Raw genomic sequence first — 22,925 nt, 5'->3', positions numbered from 1 at the left:
ATTTTAAATCAAGTTTAATGTTTTTGTGTTATGTATGCTTTTGTTATATAATTTTTTCAAAGGAAAAAAGTGGAATTTTTATTATATGTGGCTCAAAATTAATAGTAATCTCTTGATGAATGTTTGGTGTGTATATGTTTTAGTAGCTCTTTTAAAAAACAGTGAAAGAGCTGTCAGCATTTGGATGGGTATCAAAAATGTTATATATAAGTTTGATTAATTCATGAAATGACACTAGTTTCCTAAGGGTAAAAGGGAAGAGCTTAATGTAGAGCCAAGATTGTGTCAATCTGTTAAATAATGATACAGCTCCCTATTATTATATTGTAATTAATTCTGGGTATTTTTGATTTTTAACATTTTTTTTCTTATACACATTAGGAATTTACCATCCTAAAGTTGGCCTAATTAGCCAACTTTCCTTAGTTACATAACATTTGACAGGTGTTTTTTATAGCAACAAACAGAACTAATCACTTTTCTCATTCCCTGGTTTTTATTTCTATCAAAATCAATAAAACATAGGCTCCACATGTCCTTATAACATTAAATTTTTCAAAAGTAGATGAAATGAATGTAATAAATACATACATTTCATTAGTATTTTGTGGAGGAGTCAGATTTGAGGAAATACTGAAGATTATTTATACATGTAGAATTTTTTGTACTAATGTTTTTTAAAAATCAGTTTCCATAATTTATGCTAAATTATGACAACTTTAATCAAATGAAACCTATCTGAATAAAAAATTAAAATGTCTATAACTTTTTTCTATTCAAAATAAAATTAGATGGTAAAATTATGCATGTTACAACATTTTGAAAATTTAGTTTCTATGAAAAATGAGAATATGCATGATAGATAATTATAGATCATCACAAGCACATCTGATGTTTTAGTTTTAAGGTAGCCATGACTTTTAAAGAAAAAAAGGAGTGAGTCTGGTCAAGCAGACAATTGGATATGTGGACAATTGAATTAGAAAATAAACCAGGGTTATAAATCTAGAATTATTGGCCTAGAGAATTCAAAGCCCACTGGCAAGAGAATGTGGACTGAGAAGAAAATGGGCCTAAATCTCCCACATAAAGCTTGAATAGGGAAGGAGGAAGCATCAGGAGAAACTAAGAAAAACCTTTCAGAAGTAACAACTTAGCATTAACTGCTGAAGATTTTTTAAAGCTAGCATTATCATTTTGACTGTCACAATGAATTGGAATTCCTGTATAACAATAACTATCTGTAAGAATCAGGAAGAGTTGACTTCCAGATTAACAACACCTGGGATTTCATGGGCCTTTCTTACGATCTGAAAAATGATTATCTTCCCTACCACTTGACAATATTATGAGAAATTATTAAATAATGTCTATGATACTAAAAATTAAATGTTATGAATAGACATGTTGAAGGTAACGTCATAATCATGTGTTTTAGTTTCTTAGAAGATCTATACAGAGCTATCAATCACAAATATAGATGTATTTACAGAGTTTAAATACATAAAGAGGCATTTTTTTTTTCTGCTTGCAAATATTGTTACCATTTATTTATGGTAATTTGGTGAAATGTGGTTCTGACTATGTGGGAGTCATCACTGGAAGTGGACAGTGGGCCTCACACCTGGTTTGGAATTACTTTTTTTTTTCTTCCTTGGAGTTAACTATCAAGATAAACCAGTAAAAGAAGGACAGTTCATCATTATTAATATATTACATAGTCTAACCTTGGAAGAATTCAAATCATTTTAAAATTTTTGTTTAATTTGTAAACTAGATATTAATTTCCACGACATTCTTTGTGAGCCAGGTGTACATGAAACAGTCTATTAACATGTGTCTTTTTTTCCTCATAGAGTTCCCTGGGGATTCAAGGGCCCCAAGGTCCACCTGGGAAGGAAGGTCAGAGGGTAAGTAAACTTGCAACAACTGGCAAGCATTGCTAGCTCAGGGGTTACTTATTTCTGAACACTAATTAAAATAAAACCAAAATATAGCAAACAGATGGGCATAAGGAGAGTATCAACTATCCAAAGACTGAAATTAGAGAATTTGACAAAAACAATCCAGAAAATTCTATATATTTTCAAGATTGGCAGCACAAATGTAGAGATATAGTTTGGGTAAAATGAATTAACTGTAATTTGATCTAGAGCATATTTGGTTATATTTGGGGAGTTTTAGTTATACTGATATTTGCAGAGTTAAGTTGATGAGTATCTTTGTGGAATTCCAGCCTGTTCATGAATTCTGTGGATTGTGGATATGAACTACATTCTTTAGCCAAATTAAATTATTGACATTACTGATTCTGTAATTCTGTCATTACTATTTACTTCCTTTGAGATAAACTATGTAGAATATGAATAAATTGTAGTTACAATTGGGAGTATAGCAATTACCTTTCATCTCTAGTCTAGGTAGCGTTATCATCCCTACTGAAAAGAATCCCTGCAGTAATAAGCACTCAGCTTCTCCTGAATGCTTTTAGCAATGGGGCACCCCATTCTTGTGGTTTATTATTATTACTCTTTTAGATCATTTTTACATCTCAAAACATTTTATGTATGCTTTCTCATATGATTATTATTAACTTCTGACCTTACGGGGAGGATTCTGTGACTCAGAGAGTTTAGGTGACTTGTCTAAAATCAAAGCTAATAAAAAGTAGAACCAGGCCTTAAATTTGGGGCTTCTGTCTCTTAATCCCACATTATCTTTTACCGTCTCAGTGTATAACACCAAATCTGTCTTTTAGTCTTTTTTTTTTTATTATTTCCAGTCCTGCCGTCTGGCAAATAAGTCTGTTGCTGCAAATATGTCAGAGTCCTTCAAATATTTGAGGACCAATGGTGTATTTTACTAAGGTTTATCTCTTATCAGGTTAATAAAATTTCAATTCTCTTAACTCTTTCTCTTCTCATATGAATTTCTGACCCTCTCACATTCTGGTAGTCTTTCCTAGAAAACAATCCTGGGCCTTCTGGGGGTGTCAGGACTGGGACTGAACACGCTCAGCCTTATTTAGGACCTAGTAAAATGTGGCAAGTATGCCCTTTGCTATATGCAGTATACTTCCATTACAGCCTGAGATTGAACCAAGGCTTCTGTGTATGTGTTGTATTGTTTTCTTTTTTAAATCTAATGCCTTCCACTAGAACAGGTCTGTTTTTAATTCTTGATTCATTTGGGGGGGGTGGTAATTGCAATTAAGATTTGATTTAGACTGAATGATTTCTAAGTTTTAATTTAAAAAATTCTATGTCCAGAATTTTTGTGAACACAAAAGGAGTTAATAAGATTTGATGGCTAAGAAAATTAAAACTTTGTTAAAAATGGCTAACATTTATGGGCTACTTATGATGTGTTAAATGCTTCATAATTATTATGTAATTTATTCTCACATTAGCCCTATGAAGTAGGTTCTACTCTAATCTTCATGGAGAAACTGAAGTTTTTAAGCAACTAGGATAGGGTACATTGCTAGTAACTGGAACTATGCTGATACTTTAAAATTATTTACAAAGTAGTCACATTTGGGTTCTACTTTGAACACCTGTGTATACAATTGTAGTTTCCCTTTAGCTCTACAGCCTCTTTCCATTTAAGAGTTCATTAATCCACCTGAATCAAAATTTTAGTCTCAGGAAAAAATTTAAAAATTACTTCCCTAGATTTATGTTTTTGTAGCTGTCTTGAGCATTTAACCTACTGGGGGCCAAGGAATCGATGAAATGACCTTGTGAAGTTAATTTCCAGACTTCTTATCCTGTTTTCTCACAGTGATAGCCAAAATGTCTATTGCATCTAGAGCTATGTTTCTGAACTAATTTCTGTCTTCAACATCCAAGAAATATTTTCCTTCTAGTAACTACCCCTTCCTGGAAACTGATGATTTTATACTTGGTGATATCCAAGATATAGAAGGAACTCAGGTAACTTGGGTTGTTGCAAAGAAAGCAATAATCCAGTTAAAAAATGGGCAAAGGACCTGAATAGACATTTCTCAAAGGCAGACATACGAATGGTCAGAAGGTATATGCAAAGGTGCTCAACATTGCTAATCATCAGGGCAAAGCAAAGCAAAACCCCAGTGAGATATTACTCCTGTTAGAATTATCAGAAACACAAAAATATAACAATTTCTACAGATAGAGTAGGGATATCTACACTCCCATGTTCATTGCAGCATTATTAATAATGGCCAAGACACAGGAAAAATCTAAGTGTCCATTGACAAATGACTGCATAAAGAAAAAAGTATATATAGATACACACAATGGAATATTATTTGGCCTTAGAAAAGGAGAAAGTCCTGCCAGCAAGGATGTGTCAGCATGGATGAACCTGGAAGACATTATGTTAAGTAAATAAGCCAGGCGTAGAACGACCAATGCTGAACCTTCTCACTTATATGTGGAGTCTAAAAATGTCTAATTAATAGGAACAGAGAGTAGAATGGTGGTTACCAGGGGTTGAGGGAGGGGAATATCGGAAGATATTGGCAAAGGGGTACAAAGTTTCAGTTAAGCAAGGGAAGTTCTGGAAATCTCGTGTACAGCATGGTGACTATAGGTTAACAATACTATATTGTATACTTGAAATTTGCTAAAAAGGTAAGTCTTAAGTGTTTTTACCACTCATAAAAAAGGTAGCTATGTTAAATGATAGATATGTTAATTAGCTTGGTTGCAATGAATATGTCACAATGTATATCAGATTATCAAGTTGTACACCTTAAATACATACAATTTTTAATTGTCAACTATAACTCAATAAAGTAGAAAATAATAATAATAATAATAGTAATAGTAATAGTAATAGTAATAGTAATAAACATATTTAATTTCAACCCCCCCCCAAATTCTTATACTCTAGGTGGTTTGAGAGATGGCAGAGCCAGTGTGTGTGTGTGTGTGTGTGTGTGTGTGTGCTTAGAGAGAGAGAGAGGAGAGAGAGAGAGAGAGAGAGAGAAATATTCAACCTGAGATCTACCCTCTTAACAAGGTTTTAAGGGCATAACAACATTGCACTTTGACTAACACTGACATGCGGTCAGTCCAGTGCTCCACCTCTTGTTTTTGTGAAAACTTCTGCCCTCAGAGCTTCACTCGTCCTGTTATTGTGTGCTTGCTTTTCTGAATCTGAGTTGGAATTGATCCTTGTCATTGTTAAACTTCAACTTTCAGATTTTAGTCCCTAATACTATTATATTAGGATTTTTCCCAATGAAATATCTCCTAGCTTAACATCACCGTAAATTTTAATCAGCCTACCCTCTAAGTCTTCATTCAGATCATTAATAAATCCTGACTAGAATAGGGCCTGACAACTCTATGTAACACCAGCAAAGGCTGCCATTTTGTCTACCATTCATATTTTTGTGACATGATAATCAACTCATATACAAATACATTTGAAATTTACCTTCTTCCCACATTTCTTAATTTGGCTTGTAGGATAATTATGAGTCTTTGTAAGACTAACTGAACTGAAAAAATATTCAAATGAGGCTTTTTAAAAATAATAATGCTTCAAATTGAAATTGCACTTTAGCAAAGCTTACATTTCAGAAGATGGGTTAAAGAATAAATTAAACTTATGTATTCTTCATGGTAATTATAGAGAAATGCATTCAATTTGTAAAGTTCAACCAGTTTTATGCAAATTTATTCCGTTTATAAATATGAATAACCCAGATAATTTTATATTACTTTTATTTTATCTTCTATCAAGAATAACATGGTGTTAGAATCTAAAGAATGTAATAGAATTTTAAATATGCTGTTAGGCATGGTTTGTCATTATTGCTAGTGCTCTTCTATAATTGTATTTATCAAAGAGAGTGGCCAGAACAGGTATGATTGACATTATCCATGTTTACAAATGATTATTTCCAAATATACTCGATGATTTATTCTGCTTATAAGCTACTTGAAATGGAAGCAAATTAATTTAAAAAATGAGCATTCATACATATTTATGTTTAGGTCCTTATTAGTGCCACTCTTCTCTGTGCAAGAGTTAGGTTGTACTCAGCTCTTTTAGACATATAAAATATAGTGTATGTAGATATGTGTACATGTACATACCTACATGCATACATACACATATACTGAAAACTGAGACCAATAATTTTTCATTTCATTAAAGTTTACAATAGAAAACAACAGAAAAATCTATGAATTTAAAATTCTTTGTATTGACCCATTGTCAAGAAACTCTTATGTTTTGGTTGCAGCTGTTTGACTAGGAAGGAATTGACTATCATTAAGTTTATAAAATATGTAGTAAGTCTTAAGCACCTCACTCTTAGGCCTTAAAAAAGCTGAGCATTTAATTTAATTAAACGAATTATTGATTTGTTGGTTTTCCTCGATGATTAAGTAGATAGTAATTTCTACTCTACCAATATCTCATAATTGTGAGTTTCAAACATGGGTATCACTTGTAAACATACTTTGAAAAATACTAAACATTGTAGAAACTTATTACTATTACTACTATTATTTTTATTAAGGCATAAGAATTCTGGTTAATAAATGCATTTTATTTTTCTATTTAAACCTTTGTGTAGAGTTTTCAATAAACACAAGAAGACTATTATTTTTTCCAAGTAACACACCAAAGTTCTGTTTGAATTTTTCATTAGTTAATTTTATTCCTTTCATTATCTTTTATGCTGCTAAATCTCAGATTATAAAGTGTTCATTTAATAAAATATAGTGGTAGTAAGTTTCTCAAATTCTAAAGCTGCTTTTAACCTCCACAATGTTTGGTGGTGACATATATCTGAGATTAGTGGGCTTTGTTTTTCTTAACCTCCTGATTTTCTTCTTTAAATCTTTTATGTGCCATTAAACGTTTTTCCCACTTTGTTACCTTTTTAAAGTCCTACAAGTAAAAAATTTGGCTGGCATATTTTCAAGTGTCATATCCTTTATAAATTAACACAGTTTTTAAAATTCAATGAATGTCAGATATTGACCATAAGCCACAGATGAGAATGTATTAGATAGCAATGAAGGAGCACACTGTGGGCAGTCACCTACTTGGAGGCCCAGAGGATGTTCAGCTCATGATGAGGACAGAGAAGGGCCAGGAAGGGAACCAACACACTGCAGGGCTGAGAAATCAACAAAAGAGCATTTTAAGATACAAGGAGGGTTCAAGGGATTAAAATCTGGAATGAAGTAAGAGGAGAGATGATGAATAAGAGAAGTGACTGGCATTGATCCATATGAGAGAGCAGTTTTAGTTGAATAACTAGGAGAGCATTGGAATAAATAATTGTAAGAAAATGTGTGAGAGAATTAGGGGGTGAATTGTGAAGAAGGAGAGATAGCGTGGGCAATCTGGTAGAGAGATAAGGACACTAACTAGATGGACGCCCAGAAAACTATGTTAGTGAAAAGTGGAGGATTTCAGACAACTAACATATTCATAGACATTTACATGAAACATCTCAAAAGAATGGCCATTTATGAACATTCCCTCTAAGATATAGATTCTATAGATTCCTTAATAAAATATTTTAATATTCTTAATAAAATCTGCCAAGATATTTTTAAAAATTATTTCAACATAATCTTGGATTTCTCTTTTATCATGGCATGAAGTACATGTTTCAATAATCTGTGTTGCTTTGAAATTACCAAAGCCTTTTTTAAAGAGGTCACTCTAGGTCTCTGAAAAACATTTATTGGTGAATCCACTATACTTACTTTCCCAAATAGAAATTTGGTTGGACCAAAATGACACATCATTCTTGCACTCTGTTGCTGGATCCTAAACAGAAATTTTGTGTTTAAAATTCCTTACATTTACTCCTCTACTGTGCTCTCAGTTTAGCTTCTCTGCCCATGCCTTTTTATTTTTCTCTCCAGGCAAAAACCACCCTTTTTTTTTAAAATACATCTCCAGGCAACCAACCCTCCTTTTAACATTTTTGTGCAGATTTTACTTTCTTTTGAAGTGCTTGCTCCAAGCTGGCTTTGAAGCCTGTTTCTGGGGTCTGGATTCCTTGCATTTTAAACCACACAGAGAACACCTCTATCAGGATGCATCTTTTCGCACCAGCCCAGGCTTAATGGCAAAGGCACTGGGTCATATTTCTTCAACAGGGTGGGAATCTGATAGTCAATCCTACAAAAGTCTGGGAGGACAGAGCAGGCAGTATGTCTGCTGGCTTCTTGGGGTACAAGCAACATGTGGTATAACATGGAGGCTGAAACATAGGCTCTAGGGCCAGACTACCTGAATTTAAATCCCAGCTTTACCACTCATTTGCTGTGTAATCTTAGGCAAATTCCTCAGCCTCTCTGTGCCTCAGCTTCCTCACTCATTAAATGAATATTCTAATAATCTCTACCTCACAGAGCTATTATAAAAAGTATGCTGTGTGACGTTAGCTATTGTCACGATTCTCATCCCCAGCCTGGTATTAGGACTTGATTAAAGAGAATGTCTAATTGGTCAACAAAAATTATTTAAGGAAAAATGACAATTTTCACTACCACTCCACTGAACTAATTTTATTTAATTTTTACCTGAATTTTTGTCCACATTCTAATACCCCAGAAGCTTAATGAGGCCCAGTGTTGCCCACATTCTAATACCCCAGAAGCTTAATGAGGCCCAACTTCATAATGAAATTAAGTATCTAAAAAATTTTGCAAATATGAAGTAGATTATGGTCTTTTCCTTAAAGAAGCAGAAAGAGGTTCGGTGTCCTCATGGTGGAGTAACTGAAGCCTTAATGCTTGTTTAGTGCATAAACTGCTGATCATGTATAAATTCACCAGGATGTACATGGAAAAACGCCTTGTTTTTCTTTTGGGTTATTTGTTTCTGAACTGATTTGTGTGCTTTATCTAAGATAATACAAATAACATAAATTACGTTCTAATAATTCCTAAGTTATATCAATCTCATTAGGAAAAAGGACAATGAACTCACAGCTTCTGTGAAATCAGCACATACTATGGGACTCATCTAAGCAAAATTTTCCATAAGCTGATTTGTTTTTGTGGGGCTTGATATATTTTTCATGTGCAATTATACTCTGATAGCCTAGCCATAGTCAGTGAAAGCTTCATAGAACAGAGAAAGCCAGCAAAGCAAGTCAGAACTGCCTTCCATATCGTTAAAAAAAAAAAAAAATTTCTTCTCACTTTAGGGTAGCTTATTCCACAGTGCTAATTTCATAGCTATAAAATGACCTCATACTTTCAATGAAGCAAGTTCAGAGTCCGGTAGAAACCACTGACAATTGTCTGTATTTGCAATTAAATTATTTTACATGAGCCTCAATTTTGGAGATTTGCCTTGTGAGGAAAAGAATGAATAGTGATAAATTTTCAGCTCAGAAAGTAATTTGGTTGCTTGCTCATTAAAATGAGAGGGGAAATATAAGATTGTCTTCTTATCTTTATGTGTTAAAACTGACATTGAGTTGTAAAATGCACAGTGAGTGTATCCATAGTTCTGCTCACTCACTAAAGCAATGACTAGTGTTTTATACCAAGAATTTGTATTGCTAACAGGAAAAAATCAACAAATTATTTTAAATAATAATTTTAATCCTGATCCTAGGTAGAACATAAATATGTGGGGAACATCTTCTTCAGCAAGGATCCACAGATAAATGTGTAAATATACATGTTGTAAATAATATTTTAGAGGTCCTGCATGCCACAACTAGTGGTTCATGTTTATTGCACATGTTTTAAACTTCCAATTTACTTCTTATGAAATTTCCTAAAGATATCTCCCTGAGGATACCTTGAGAATTTACAAGAAATATTAACTTTGATCCTATCTGACATTTCCAGGTGGATAACTAGGAAATTGTGTACCCTGTTCAGGTCCCAAGGGCTATGCAACTTTCCCCCAACAGCTTACTAGAATTTACAAAACCGGTGAGATTCAAAGGATAAAAATGATCAAATCTACATTTATCCCTGCATTCCTGTTTGCAGAGCCTCATAGAATACTTTGGGGAACCTTTGCTATTGTTTTAATGCCCAATCTAACTGGCTTTGCCTTTACTTGCCGTCTCTCTAGAAACTCACTTAACATTTAGGATTATCTTGTTATCCCTCAATTTAACTATGAGACTATTAAATTAACACTTATATAATTAAGAAAACTTTTATTGAGTTAAATTAGCCACCTGGGGAGAATAATATATTGTAGTCTAAATTCTACCAGAATTTCAGAGAACATTGAAAAAATTCAAGGAATGTCCTTGGTCTGCTTTATCTGAAAATTTGGACTTCATAATTTTCTCCTAATTTCTTGAACTCAGTTACTCCTTATCACTCTAGTTTTATATCCTCCAAAGCTGCATCAATTATAGTTTCTGAAGCAGTAGAGTAAAGCAGGAAGAGGGGAAAGAGGCTAATGCATGTTAATGTCAAACACATGTCCACAAGGGAGTAATTATGTAGCAAGGACAAGAATTCTCCACTTTTGCCTCACACTCTGTGACTGGTGAGAAAGATAAATCAAAGGAACAAGATGTTGGGAGACAATGTCTAGCTCAATGTAATTAGAATCAAGTAAAAAAGAGACGCAGTAGAAGCAGCCCAGACTTTGTGAGAACAGGCCATCTCTTAGATAAAGTTTTGCCCTTGGTTCATTGTGGTAAACTTCACTCTAATTAGCTAGTCTTTGCAGGGCACTTGAAGCCAAGACACCAAGGGCCCTGGGAAGGTTATAACAAGAAAAAGATTGTAACCAATAGTTTTGTTTCAGTTAATCTGTATATAAATTGTTAATCCGCAAGGAGCTGAGGTTCTTATCTATTTAAATGAAGGATGAAGTGACATTACTTGTATTGTAACAGAATAGTCTTATAAACTATCTCTGTTATTTGAATTTATAAAGAGCAAATGTTTCCTGTTTTTCAAATAGAATGCTGAGTCTGAATGACTTAGAATTTTATATAAATAGACCCAGAATTGATGTCTGCTGTGGAAGATGCACCTTATTTCATGGGGATTCCTTTAAACCAGGGATCCCCAACCCCTGGGCCATGGACTGGTACTGTTAGGAACAAGGCTGCTCAGCAGGAGGTGAGCCGTGGGCAAGCAAGCAAAGCTTCATCTGTATTTGCAGCAGCTCCCCAGTGCTAGCATCACCACCTAAGCTCCACCTCAGATCATCAGGCATTAGATTCTCTTAGGAGCACCAGTCCCTGGTGCCAAAAATGTTGGGGACCACTGCTAAACTGGAGACACCCTGAGGATTGGAGAGACTGGGAGCTACTTCAGAGGGATGGGCCTGGGAGGAAGGCCCATTTCAGAGACATCAATTTTTTTACATTTTAGAGCTGAAAAGGAACTGTAGTATTATTCCAATCCACCAAATAAGGAAACTGAGGTCCAGAAACATTTAACAATTTTTTAGGGTTGCACAGCTATTAATCTCTTTATACTATATGAAGAGTAACCATTGTCTATTTTGTGATCTCACAGCAAAATCCAGATTTGCATGTCTTTAAATGGAGAATATTGAGAATTTGACCAGAGCTACTTTATTTTTCTAATTAAGGCCACACGTATTAGGGGACAAATGTAGATAGGTACTCTTGGTCCTTTTGTGGTCTCAACCTAAAGAGTACACATTCTGTCTCCATGCCCTGCTTATCCTGCACCAACAGTTGGGACCAGCATTGTCTGGTCGGTGGGGATCTGGGGTGGGAGTAAGAGCTGCTCTTTATCCACCTGTAGGATTAGATTAATTTGTGACTTCAATCACTCAAGATTCTAATCTAAATTTATCTGCTTCATCACAATTTAGCCCTTAGATATATTATGGGATTAAGCCAGAAGCACTTTCGAAGCACTCTGGTGACAGGTGTTCTATGAAAAAGTCTTATAAATATTACCTACTTAGCCACAGAAACACTTAAAGAGAATGCAAAAGGAGAAGACGCTTTCCGCCAAAGTGGCGATATGCTAATACTCCTGCATCAGTATCTTTATTCAGAACATTACACTGAACACATTAGTAGCTCTTTGGTACATTTACCACTGGAAATGTCAAGTACAAACTTATTTATCCATTTGGGACACATTGAATATATAGGTGGATGGCTACCAAAACCAATAATTAATTACAAGTTATTAATCGATTTGGGAAATATTACCATATAAGTTTTCAGAAATGCAAAACATTTAGAACATGAAACATTTTTATGGCCTAATGACTTTTAAAGCCAGCAAATTATGTTTCTAATAAATAATGCAAGACTTTAACTTTGTAAAAGTCCAAAGTATTTTGAGTTACCTCAGGTGATAGCATAGAATTCTCAAAGCAAATTTAATTTTATAGCACTTTAGTTTTTTTCAATATGTGATATTTCAATTTGCAGGGGGACAGTAGAGCTATTGAAAATAAATGTGATTTACTTTGCAAAATTGAGTGCCTGTTTTGTGTGAGCTCTCATGGAAGTTTGCTCAGGTTGGGTTTTCCTAAAAGTAGAATCTAAGATGGGATTCTTGCACATGTGATTTTCTGAAGAAAACTGGAAGTGAGAGAAGTAGAAAAAAGAAGAGGAATAATACAGGCAAAAATGTGCTTTCAGAAGTCTAGTCTCAGCCTGCTCCCACAAGGCACTCTGGAACACCACAGAATTTATCCTACCTTGGAGCAAGTGGCTAGATTTGATACCCACCAACCACACTGGGTGGGGATAGGGACAGTAACTTTTCCATATCTCCGGGTAAGGCAGCTCCTATAGACTAAGGCAAGCCTCTGGAGAAGGGTGCAGGCAGAAGCCATTAGCAGCCAATGCCCATGGTAATTGGGTACCAACCAAACCTGACACAAACTGCACTTGCACCAGAAGTGGAATAAAACATTACCATTAATTTAGCCAAAGCAACATCCTCAATGGCTCTGAAGAAGTGAAGACATGATGAAAACTTTGATAATATTAACCTTACCATGAGAGGGAGACAGAGACAGAGACAGAGACAGAGACAGAGAAGAAGGGAGGGAGGAAGAGAGATAAGAGAGAGACTCTGTGTGTGTGTGTGTGTGTGTGTGTGTGTGTGTGTGTGTGTGTGTGTGTGTCGAAGTGGATGACAACTATTCTTTCAGTGAGTAGTAAAAGGCTAAAGTCATGCCTATCAAAACAAAATAAAATTACCAGATGGGACAGATATTAAGAAGAAAGAATGAGCAGAGAGAGAAGGCAATGGACTTATGTATCAAAAGTGATTACTAAGGTACTAAATCTGAAACGGTCTTAGTGCCTTTAACCAAAGTAGAAAACACTGGAGGAAAACATTTTTTTTTGACAAGAAGAGTAGTTTCCAGCCGATATCATTGGAGCTGCTGAAAGGATCTGCAAATGGAAATGCACCAGCACTTTAAAGCTATACTGAGATCATAAGTAAAAGGACATAATATGCTATTAGGGAGTCATCAATTTTGGGTCATTAATTGAAGCCACTGGAGTGGATAGGATGGCCAAGGGAGAAACTATAGAAAGAAAAGAACTGAGGGCAGAACCTTGAAATTAGGGTAAGCCCATATATGGGAGTAAGTGGGGAGGCGAATGAGAAAGTTAAAAGTATAGAGAAATAGAGTAAATAAAAGAACATTTTTAAAAGGGAAGGGATGGTCTTCTAATTGGAAATGCTTTAGAAACATCAGGGAGAATGGGGTCTGAGGCAAAGCCATTGGCGATCTTGAACAACTCTGGTTTCTAAGAGTGGCTGTGCTGTGTAGAATCAGACGTGACATTTCAGGGTTGGTTGTTGGGAGTATAGTTGGTTTTGAGAATGTTGGGGATTAGGAAGTATTCAAAAGTGGAGATATAAAGAGAAATGGCATAACATCACCGTTGGAGAGGTCAGAGCAATTTTTTTTTTTTGTAATTGAATATATCCATAAACTAAGTCAAGGAAGTCGATGAATAGGGAGAAACTGAAGTGGCAAGCAACAGGAAACAATAATAATCCAGAAGAACCAGAGGAGGTTAGAGAAGTCACACATGGGTCAAATATGGATCAGCACCTATACCCTGGAGACACATAGGAAGAGAGGAGGGGCATGGACACTCTGGGGCAAAATAGGAATCAAGGCATTATATTTATCTCAGACGGAATGAAATTTTCAGTGTAGATATAATTTAATAAAACTTTTGCTCTTTGTAAGAGGTATTGATCTCAAGATCGTTCATGGTTTTCAGATAGCTACTCCTTACTTCATCAATAGCAAGCCCTATTCAGTCAAGTAAAGGTAGAAATATAGAAATAGAGGAAGCTAAACTAAAAAAAAAAAAAGGTGGAGGGGGCAGGGCATTGGGAAAGAAAAGGTTTATTATTACAATTTCAGAGTTCTGCAAGATTCTTCAAGCAGCTGGTAAAAATGCAGGCATTTCTCTTTACCCATCTGTGTATGCTTCTTATCCTTTGTGAATTACTAGTAGTACCTTAGAAGAGCATTTCCATTATCAGCTGTTTATCTGAATTCATTTATTGTGTTTTATATATCTATTTTGCTAGAATGCAATTTTAACTTTTGGAAAACTTTGTTTTATTGGTATAATGTAAATGATGTCAGAGTAACATATTACCAAAATTAAATTGTTCTTATCTTTATTGCTATTGACAGTTTTCACTGTTTATATCTCTGTGCATTTTGTAAACTGTCATTTATTTTTTCTTAAATGATATAAAAATTTCAGAAGCATACTAATTAAGTATAATTCCCAAGCTAGGAAATATCAAGAGACTGATTAACATGTTAGTGGTCTTGCCTGTGTCTTTTTATCAATAAATCCTTGTGGTTATAGTTATAAATTTTTGTATAATATACTGCTAACTTACTATGGACTTAAAATATGTTCTTTGGGAGCTGATAGAAATGAATACATGGTGTATTTCTTTGCAGTGGTTGCCATAGAGATAAAAACCTTTTCAAAATAAAACAAGGATGGCACAAAAATTACTAATGCAAAAGAGTCATGCTTCTAATTTAATATTGATAATGGTGCACTAGTCCTTTTTTTAAATTTTGTCAAAATTGCATGACTTGAGTGTGTCTAATATACTTTTATTAGATAATTTCTAGTATAAGAAAAACTGAATCAAAAATAAAATAGGTGAATTCCCCACGGCATTTAGTGGGATGAAGCTTTCATTTTTTAATCTTTTATTCTTAAGAGTTACACCATTCCTAATTATCTTCCTCATGGCTCCATCTCCATCCTTCCTCTTTATATCTTGCTATTCAATTTCAAATCTAATTACCTATAATGTCTTTTCTTAAAAACAAACAATTTATTGGCTTTCTTTTTCTGCCACATCATTTCCAACAATTAGACACGTTTTCTAGCAGTAACACAATATTAAAAAGATGAACAAATATATGAAACTTTCTCAAATCTTATTACTGTTCATGTTCAGATTTTATAAGTCCTATAGACTTCCCTTGAAAAAAAAATTAGCACACTCTTAGATAATATTCTATGATTTAGAATTGTTTTACTTAATTTGATTCAGTTACAAAAATGTCAGCATCATCACTAGAGACATTGAAATGAGCTCAGTGACACTAAGACAGATGATTAATTAGGTGAGGAAGAGTCAGCCAATGAAACAAAACCATCATGGATAATGTGCCTACAACATTCGTGGGAGAAGTATGTGATGGGGAAAGAGGTACGGGGGACAAGGTTCAAGAAAGTAGACCCCGCCTTATCTCGTATTCCCCATAACTGACCCTGTTTGCTTTCTTTTAAAGTGTAGATTAGTAATTAAATCCTTTTAAAAGGATTTAAAAGGAAGTAGAACAATTGAGAGGATGGTCCCCATAAAAGAAATAGGAGTTAACAAACCATGAGTGCTGTGCAGTACAATGCTACTCAAGTATGATCTCAGACAAAATATTGCCAAACCATGATAAATATACAAATTGAAACTGTGTGTTTAGAAACCTTTATAATAATTCAATATTCCTACATAAGCTAAGCATATGATTATTGGACTCATCCAGCTCCAGCAAAACAACCTATACAAGAGATGATATGTTGCCGAACTCACATGGAGAGTCACAAGGGTGCTAACTACCTACAAGTCATAAACAGTAGGACCACAACACAACATGTGACATTTTGAGGTTAGCTTGTCAATTGTAATACACAAAAATCTGAGAAAATGTAATCATTTATTTTTATAAATTCTTATTTTTAATTATTTTAATTTTTGTCAATTTATGGAAGTAAAACTTATATTATTTATAACATTAAGTAATAGCAGAACAGGATTTTTTTTTTTTACATATATTTTCAGCAGAAATAAACTAACCAATGGCCATGGAAGTGATTCCAAAGAAATGAAGATCAAAAAATTTGATGCTAGTTTTATTAGGAAATATGGTCATTCATACATTGAGTTCAGTTAATTGGTGGTGAAGTATTAAATTATAGCATGTTACTTGTAGAGATAGACTGACTAATGGAGCAATGAAACCATCAAAATATAAACAACATTTACAAACAAAATATAAATAAGTTCAAAATCAAAAGAATTTTGAAATAGTGAACATTGACTTAAAAAGCCAATTGAAACAAATGTTCAGTACTTCATATTTAAGCATTAGCACTTTTTAGGTGTTTTATAATAGTGCTTTAAGATTGCTGAGACAAAAATGAACATTCTTTGTTGAGGCATTAGTGAAAGATGACATCAGAGATATTTGCTTGGAAATATTGAGTGAATATGTGGCAAAGATTCCATTGCTTGACATATTAAAAAATAGCTAATACCCTGAAATAATAAATGCATAGAAGAAAACATAGGAACTAAACTCAAGGACCTTGGACTTAAAGAGGATTTTATGAATTTGACCTCAAAAGCAAGGGAAGTAAAAGCTAAAATAAATGAATGGGATTACATCAAATTAAAAAGCTTCTGCTCAGCAAAAGAAATCGTCAGCAAGGTAAAGAGAGAACCATCTGAATGGGAAAGTATATTTGCAAGCAACACCTCCAATAAGGGCCTAATATCCAAAATATACAAAGAACTCATACAACTCAATAACAACAACAACAAAACAAATGATCCAATCAAAAAATGGGCAGAGGACCTGAACAGACACTTCTCTCTAGAGGACATACAAATGGCCAATAAATATATAAAAAGATGCTCAACATTACTAGCTATTAAGGAAATGCAAATCACAACCACAATGAGATACCATCTCACAACTGTTAGAATAGCTATAATTAACAGGACAAGTAATACCAAATGTTGGAGAGGATGCAGAGAAAAAGAAACCCTTATATACTGCTGATGGGACTGCAAATTGGTACAGCCACTATGGAAAACAAAATGACAGTTCCTCAAAAAACTAAGAATTGATCTACTGGGTATTTACCCCAAAGATTGAAAACCCATATCCGATGTTCATAGTAGCATTATTTGCAGTGGCCAGGACATGGAAGCAACCGAAGTGTCCTATGATAGATGATTGGCTAAAGAAGCTGTGGTACATATATACAATGGAATATGATTCAGCCATAAGAAGAGATGAAATACTGCCATTTGCGACATGGATGGACTTTGAGATAATCATGCTAAGCGAAATAAGCCAGACAGAAAAAGTTGAAAATCACATGATATCACTTATATGTGGGATGTAAACCTAAAAGCAACAAATGAGCAGGACAAACAAACAGAGACTCATGGACATGGACTATATACTAGTGGTTTACTAGTCTATAGAGGGTAGGGGGTAGGGGAGGAGCGGGAGGTAGATGGAGTAAAAAGGTGGTGACAGAAAGAAATCTAACTATGGGAGGTGAACATACAGTGTAAATATGTATATGCCTTATTGTTAAAGTGTACGGCTGAAACTTATTGGATTTCATTAACCAATGTCACCATAAAAAAAAAAAACATATTGTTGAGTAGTGTCATCTTTACATGGAAAAATAAAATGTTAGCAACAAAAAAATAGCTAATACCAACTCAAAGAGCAAATAAAACTAGCAAAAGAGTTTCACTTTATCTTGACAATGCTCAGTGGCAATTCTCTTGCTACATAAGCAATTATAGATGATGTGCAATTATAGATGGTGATATAAGGAAGAATTTTTTTCTTCAGCTTCTTTGCCAACAAATATAACCAGCTCTGAGCTTTAGAACAATATGAAGGATTACATTTTCAACAAATCTGGCTTGGAGTTCATATTTTGTAAAGAAGCATGTTCTGATGGTACAGCTGTAGTGATAGGGAAGCATTCTGGAGCAGTTACCTTGATCAGGGAGCTTGCATCAGAGTATAAACCTACACTGCTTCCTTCATCAAGAAAGTCTTGCTACAAGTGATTACTAGACTGATGGTGATCACATTTTTAGTATAAATGTCGGACCACTATATTGTATGCCTGAAACTAATATATCGACTGTATTTAAAAGAAAATTTAAAAAAAGAAAGTCTTGCTAACAAAGAGATGTCAGCTGAATGAAACAGTAGACTTAATGATATGGTAAAAATTATGAATTTCTTAACATTAATATGTTAAATTTGGGGTTTTAAAATTTTGAGGTAATATGGAAAAAATATCAAAGCAATTATCATTGCATTCTCGGGTATAATAGTTGTTGAGGAGAAAAATTTTACCAAGGATGTTAAAATTACAGAAACAACTCATTGTTTTCTGCAAGTTAAGAAACCAGTGACTCAACATCACTAGTCATCAGGGAAGTGCAAGTCAAAATCACGGTGAAATATCACCTCACACCTGTTAGAATGGCTGTCATCAAAAAGACAAGAGAGCACAATTGTTGGCAAGGATGCTGAGAAAGGGAATCCTTCTGCACTCTTGGTGGGTATGTAAATTGGTGCAGTCACTATGGAAAACAGTATGGAGATTCCTTAAAAAATTAAAAATAGAACTACCGTATGGTCCAACAGTCCCACTTCTGTGTGTATATCCAAGGAAAATGAAAACAGAATCTCAAAAAGATATCTGCACTTCTTGTTAATCATAGCATTATTCAGAATAGCCAAGATATGGAAACAACCTAAGTGTCCATGAATGGATAAAGATTTATTACATATATTATTCAGCCACGGGAAATCTTCTATTTGGATCAGGACATTATGCTAAGTGAAAAAAGTCAGACAAAGACAAATACCATATGAAATCATTTAATGTAGAATCTAAAAAAGCAGAACTCAGAAATGGACTATAATGGTTACCACAGATTGTAAGGAGGAGGAAATAGGAAGAAAAAAATTTTCTTCTTGCATTTCAAAATATGTAATTTGGACAGTTTGACAAATAGATTTGTTTATTTGCCTTACATCTTCAGTATTTTGTAAATAATATCAATACTTCAATGCAAAGAAGGAATGCAATGTGTTTTTCAAGGGCAGAAGAAAACTGAAGAGCAAACACTGAAGTTTCTACATATTGTTACAATATAGTCCCATTGTTTTACAACAATTATACAAGAAATAAATGATCTTGATATTCTGCATCAGTGAAATTATCATCAAATACTTTTAATATTTGATAGAATTTTTTTCACCAAAAAGAAGATTCATATATAGGAATTCCATAATAGAAATGCCAAATTCATATCTCTCATTGAAAAATAATTTAAATTAAAAATTTGCAGATTTCTGGAACTGGCTACTGATGAAAGATCAAAGATGAATTTTAAAAATATAGCATAACTTACACCATTTTTATAAAAGTTATAAAGAATATTCTTCTGAGTTTGCTGAAGTCAGTTTGGAATCTCTTATTTTATTCCCTTCAACATAACCTCTGCTAAACTTATTTCTATATTGAATTTCACCACAACAAAACAGTGAAGCACTATAGATAAAATTATGCCTTAACAGTAGTGTTGTTGCAAATTCGACTTAAGTTAGATACATTAACAAGCAAAAAGCAAGCTCATTTTTTACTCTAAAACTTTAAATACTGATATAATATTGTTAATTGCTCAAAGAGTGTTTATAGGTACTCAGTATGGAGAATCACTGTTTCACTCATAACTTTTGTTTGATTGTAACTGCAAGTATAATGGTGAATTTTTATTCTCAGCATGTACACCCACTTTCAACAGTGTGTACAGTTGTGTAATTCTTTTCTTTTTCCCTCTCTTTGATTTTATTTATTGTATAATTTTTTGTCTACTGAATCCAATAATAAACGGGTCTTATAATTTCTATGCCCGTATTTCATTTTTTTTTAGCAATTCAGTTTTATTATAGTTTATAAAAGTACTTGGTCCACAAGAAATTGAAAATTTAAAAAACTAGTTCTCTGTCATAGAGTTAGGGAAGCAGTGACTTAGTGAATTACATCAACTAAAAGCTAAACTCTTATAACAAAAACTTTATCACCAGCAGAAAAATTCCCTTTATTTAAGTGTTACTAATTAAGCTTTTAAAAATAGTTTAAATTATAATTATTAAGAGAAATGTGTACTTACCCATGTCAACTCTAAGAATTAAGAATTAAAATATGCAATGAGTTCTCAGCCATACAGTATACGATACCAGGACTTAGAATGCAGGCATTCATATTTTATGTAAAATAAGGGTAACTTACTGGCTTTTCTTTATTTCTGCTTTATTTCTGGCTAACTAAATTAGTTCTTCTGAAATCTATATGCAGATCAAGTCAAACAATATGGCTAAATGTGATTTTGTAAATGGAATTCTGAAAAAGTATTCTAAGAAGGAAGATCCCTTCTCTCTCACACTCTTGTTTTTCTCTTTGGGTAGGAGGAGATAGAATGGAAGTTAATGAGTAAAGTATGAACAGTAGTCTAACTTACCCTTTTAAGATCTGAGGATCCGTTTTACATAAAGGGATTAACACCCTAGAGCTCAGAGTAAAGGGCATTTATGTGTTGAATTTAGGTATATAGACAGGCAAACAAGATACAGTTGAAGGTCTCCAAGTAAAGATCTGTGAAGATAACATTATGGCTGAGTTTATGCTCATGCTGACTGGCTTTCTTTAGGTGCACAACATGCATAGCTAAACCTGACTTGGTCACAAAATTGCAAAATTTTGGAACATCTCATTAGTTGTTAGTACTATAATATTGCATATTATAGTACTAACAACAATATATGCAATATTATAGCAGTAAAATAATATGTGTAGTAATTCTGTATTATTCAGGTTACTCAAGCATCCTTCTCTGTTAAGGATTATTATCTCCACTTTTCAGATGAAGACAATGAGGCTTAAAGAAGTTAGAGTGACTTGTTCAGGGTCACAGAACAAGAAGTTGATAATCAGGTTCAAACCCAAGTTTATCTCTAAGTTCTTGTCCCACAGGTGCCATGTTTTTCTTTTTCTTTTTCTTTTTTAATTAAATTTAATGGGGTGACATTGGTTAATAAAATTATATAGATTTTGAGCATACAATTCTATAGTATATCATCTGAATATTGCATTTTGTGTTCACCACCCAATGTTAAATTTCTTTCACATTATCAGGAGGTCAGAAATCAACTTAATAGGTCACAATCAGACTTTTAAAAAGTAGAATTCAGTATAATATTGGTTAAAATAGTTTAACCAATGTAAAGGGAAATGGGTGACATCGGAGTCCATACCTGATACTGGTATAGAAGCCTCTCTGCCTATTTGTCTCTGCCCAGCCCCCTATCTGTCCGAGGCCACTTCGATTCATTTCCCTACTAAACCCCTTTAACTTTCCTTTTCTCCCCTGACCTAAGCAACTTGTGCACATGAATGCTAGCTTGTGGGTGGAGAAGTTGCTCTTCCTGCTGTAGAAATGTCCTTGGTGGTGCTAGCCAAAGCAACCCACAAACCTGGCCAGTGGCAGGAGGGCCATTCATCATTTGATGGATTTGTACCTCATATGGAGATCTGGCTCCTTGAACTTTTTATTAACCTCTGTATCACTTCAGCAATGTAAACTTCAAAAGTCACGGATTCTGGAGTCAGGCGGTCTCCAGGGAGACCCCTGGGTCTGTGACCCAGGGAATGCTCCCCAGGCTCTCTGATCTTCAGTTTCTTCAGTTATATAGCAGAAATTATACTAATGATGATCCCAAAATGATGATTAGAAAAAAAAGTATCTAAAATAACCAGTACAGGACCTATCACATAGCACGTGCTCAAAAACCGCTAATTATCATGCTTACAATATTAATTTCCGAGTACAATAAAATTTCCTAGCCCTAAAGCCATGGAAAAGATATAGTGTTTTTTTTAGAATCCCAGAGACTTTTGTGGATTTGTCACTTAGCACAGTGCAACAGGCCGACAGCGTTTGGGAGCTAAAATCCAGCCAGTGCCCCCGTGACCCACTGTGAGCCTTAGGACTGTAACCACCAGGAGGAACAGCATCTCTTTATTAGTACAAAAGCACCTGATTAGCTAACTTCTGGGTCATCAAAGTCAGTTAGCACTATCTTATGGGAGCTCAGGAGAATCATTGGGTGGACTTTTCCATTTAATAAAGTGCTAGATGAGTAAACTTTTACTGTAATTCGCTCCTCCCACACCCCACACACATATTTCTTCTTCTAATGGTATTCTAGAACAGTTTTGAGAGGTTCTTCTCTTTGTCATTGTAGAGGCACTTGTAAAATCCAGCAGCACATCAGGACTAAACTATTTATAACATTGACAAGTATTTTTTGAAATGTTTTATGGACTGCAAATGTTTCATAAGGATTCTTCATTCTTTCTCCTATTACTTGATGTTATAAAATATGACAGAAGGCTTTTTTAAGGTCACTGTATATCTAACATATCGTAAACGGATACCCTGTTTCAAAGCTCTAAGAAACTGATACTTTGGATCAGTAGACCCAGATTTAATTTCAGCCTGCTCAGTTTACATTTGAAATGCCATTTAAAAATATTTGCCATTATTGTGCTGTTAAAGAGACCA

The 22,925-nt window shown here is 34.2% G+C and overlaps 1 protein-coding gene across 1 annotated transcript in view; it reads left to right on the top strand.

Annotated features, from left to right (window-relative positions):
* The window catches only part of COL19A1 (collagen type XIX alpha 1 chain), a 292,373-nt gene that overhangs the window by 164,163 nt on the left and 105,285 nt on the right, over window positions 1–22,925 (top strand). Inside the window, exon 15 of the mRNA XM_039853067.1 lies at window positions 1,857–1,910. Within this exon, the coding sequence (XP_039709001.1) occupies window positions 1,857–1,910 (54 nt within the window). The remainder of the gene's footprint in view (window positions 1–1,856; window positions 1,911–22,925) is intronic.

The sequence above is a fragment of the Pteropus medius genome, unplaced genomic scaffold (assembly GCF_902729225.1).
Source record: "Pteropus medius unplaced genomic scaffold, Ma_sr-lr_union100, whole genome shotgun sequence".
Lineage (NCBI taxonomy): Eukaryota > Metazoa > Chordata > Mammalia > Chiroptera > Pteropodidae > Pteropus > Pteropus medius.
The sequence above is the reverse complement of the archived record's forward strand: the minus strand, read 5'-3'. Positions and strand labels throughout refer to the sequence as shown.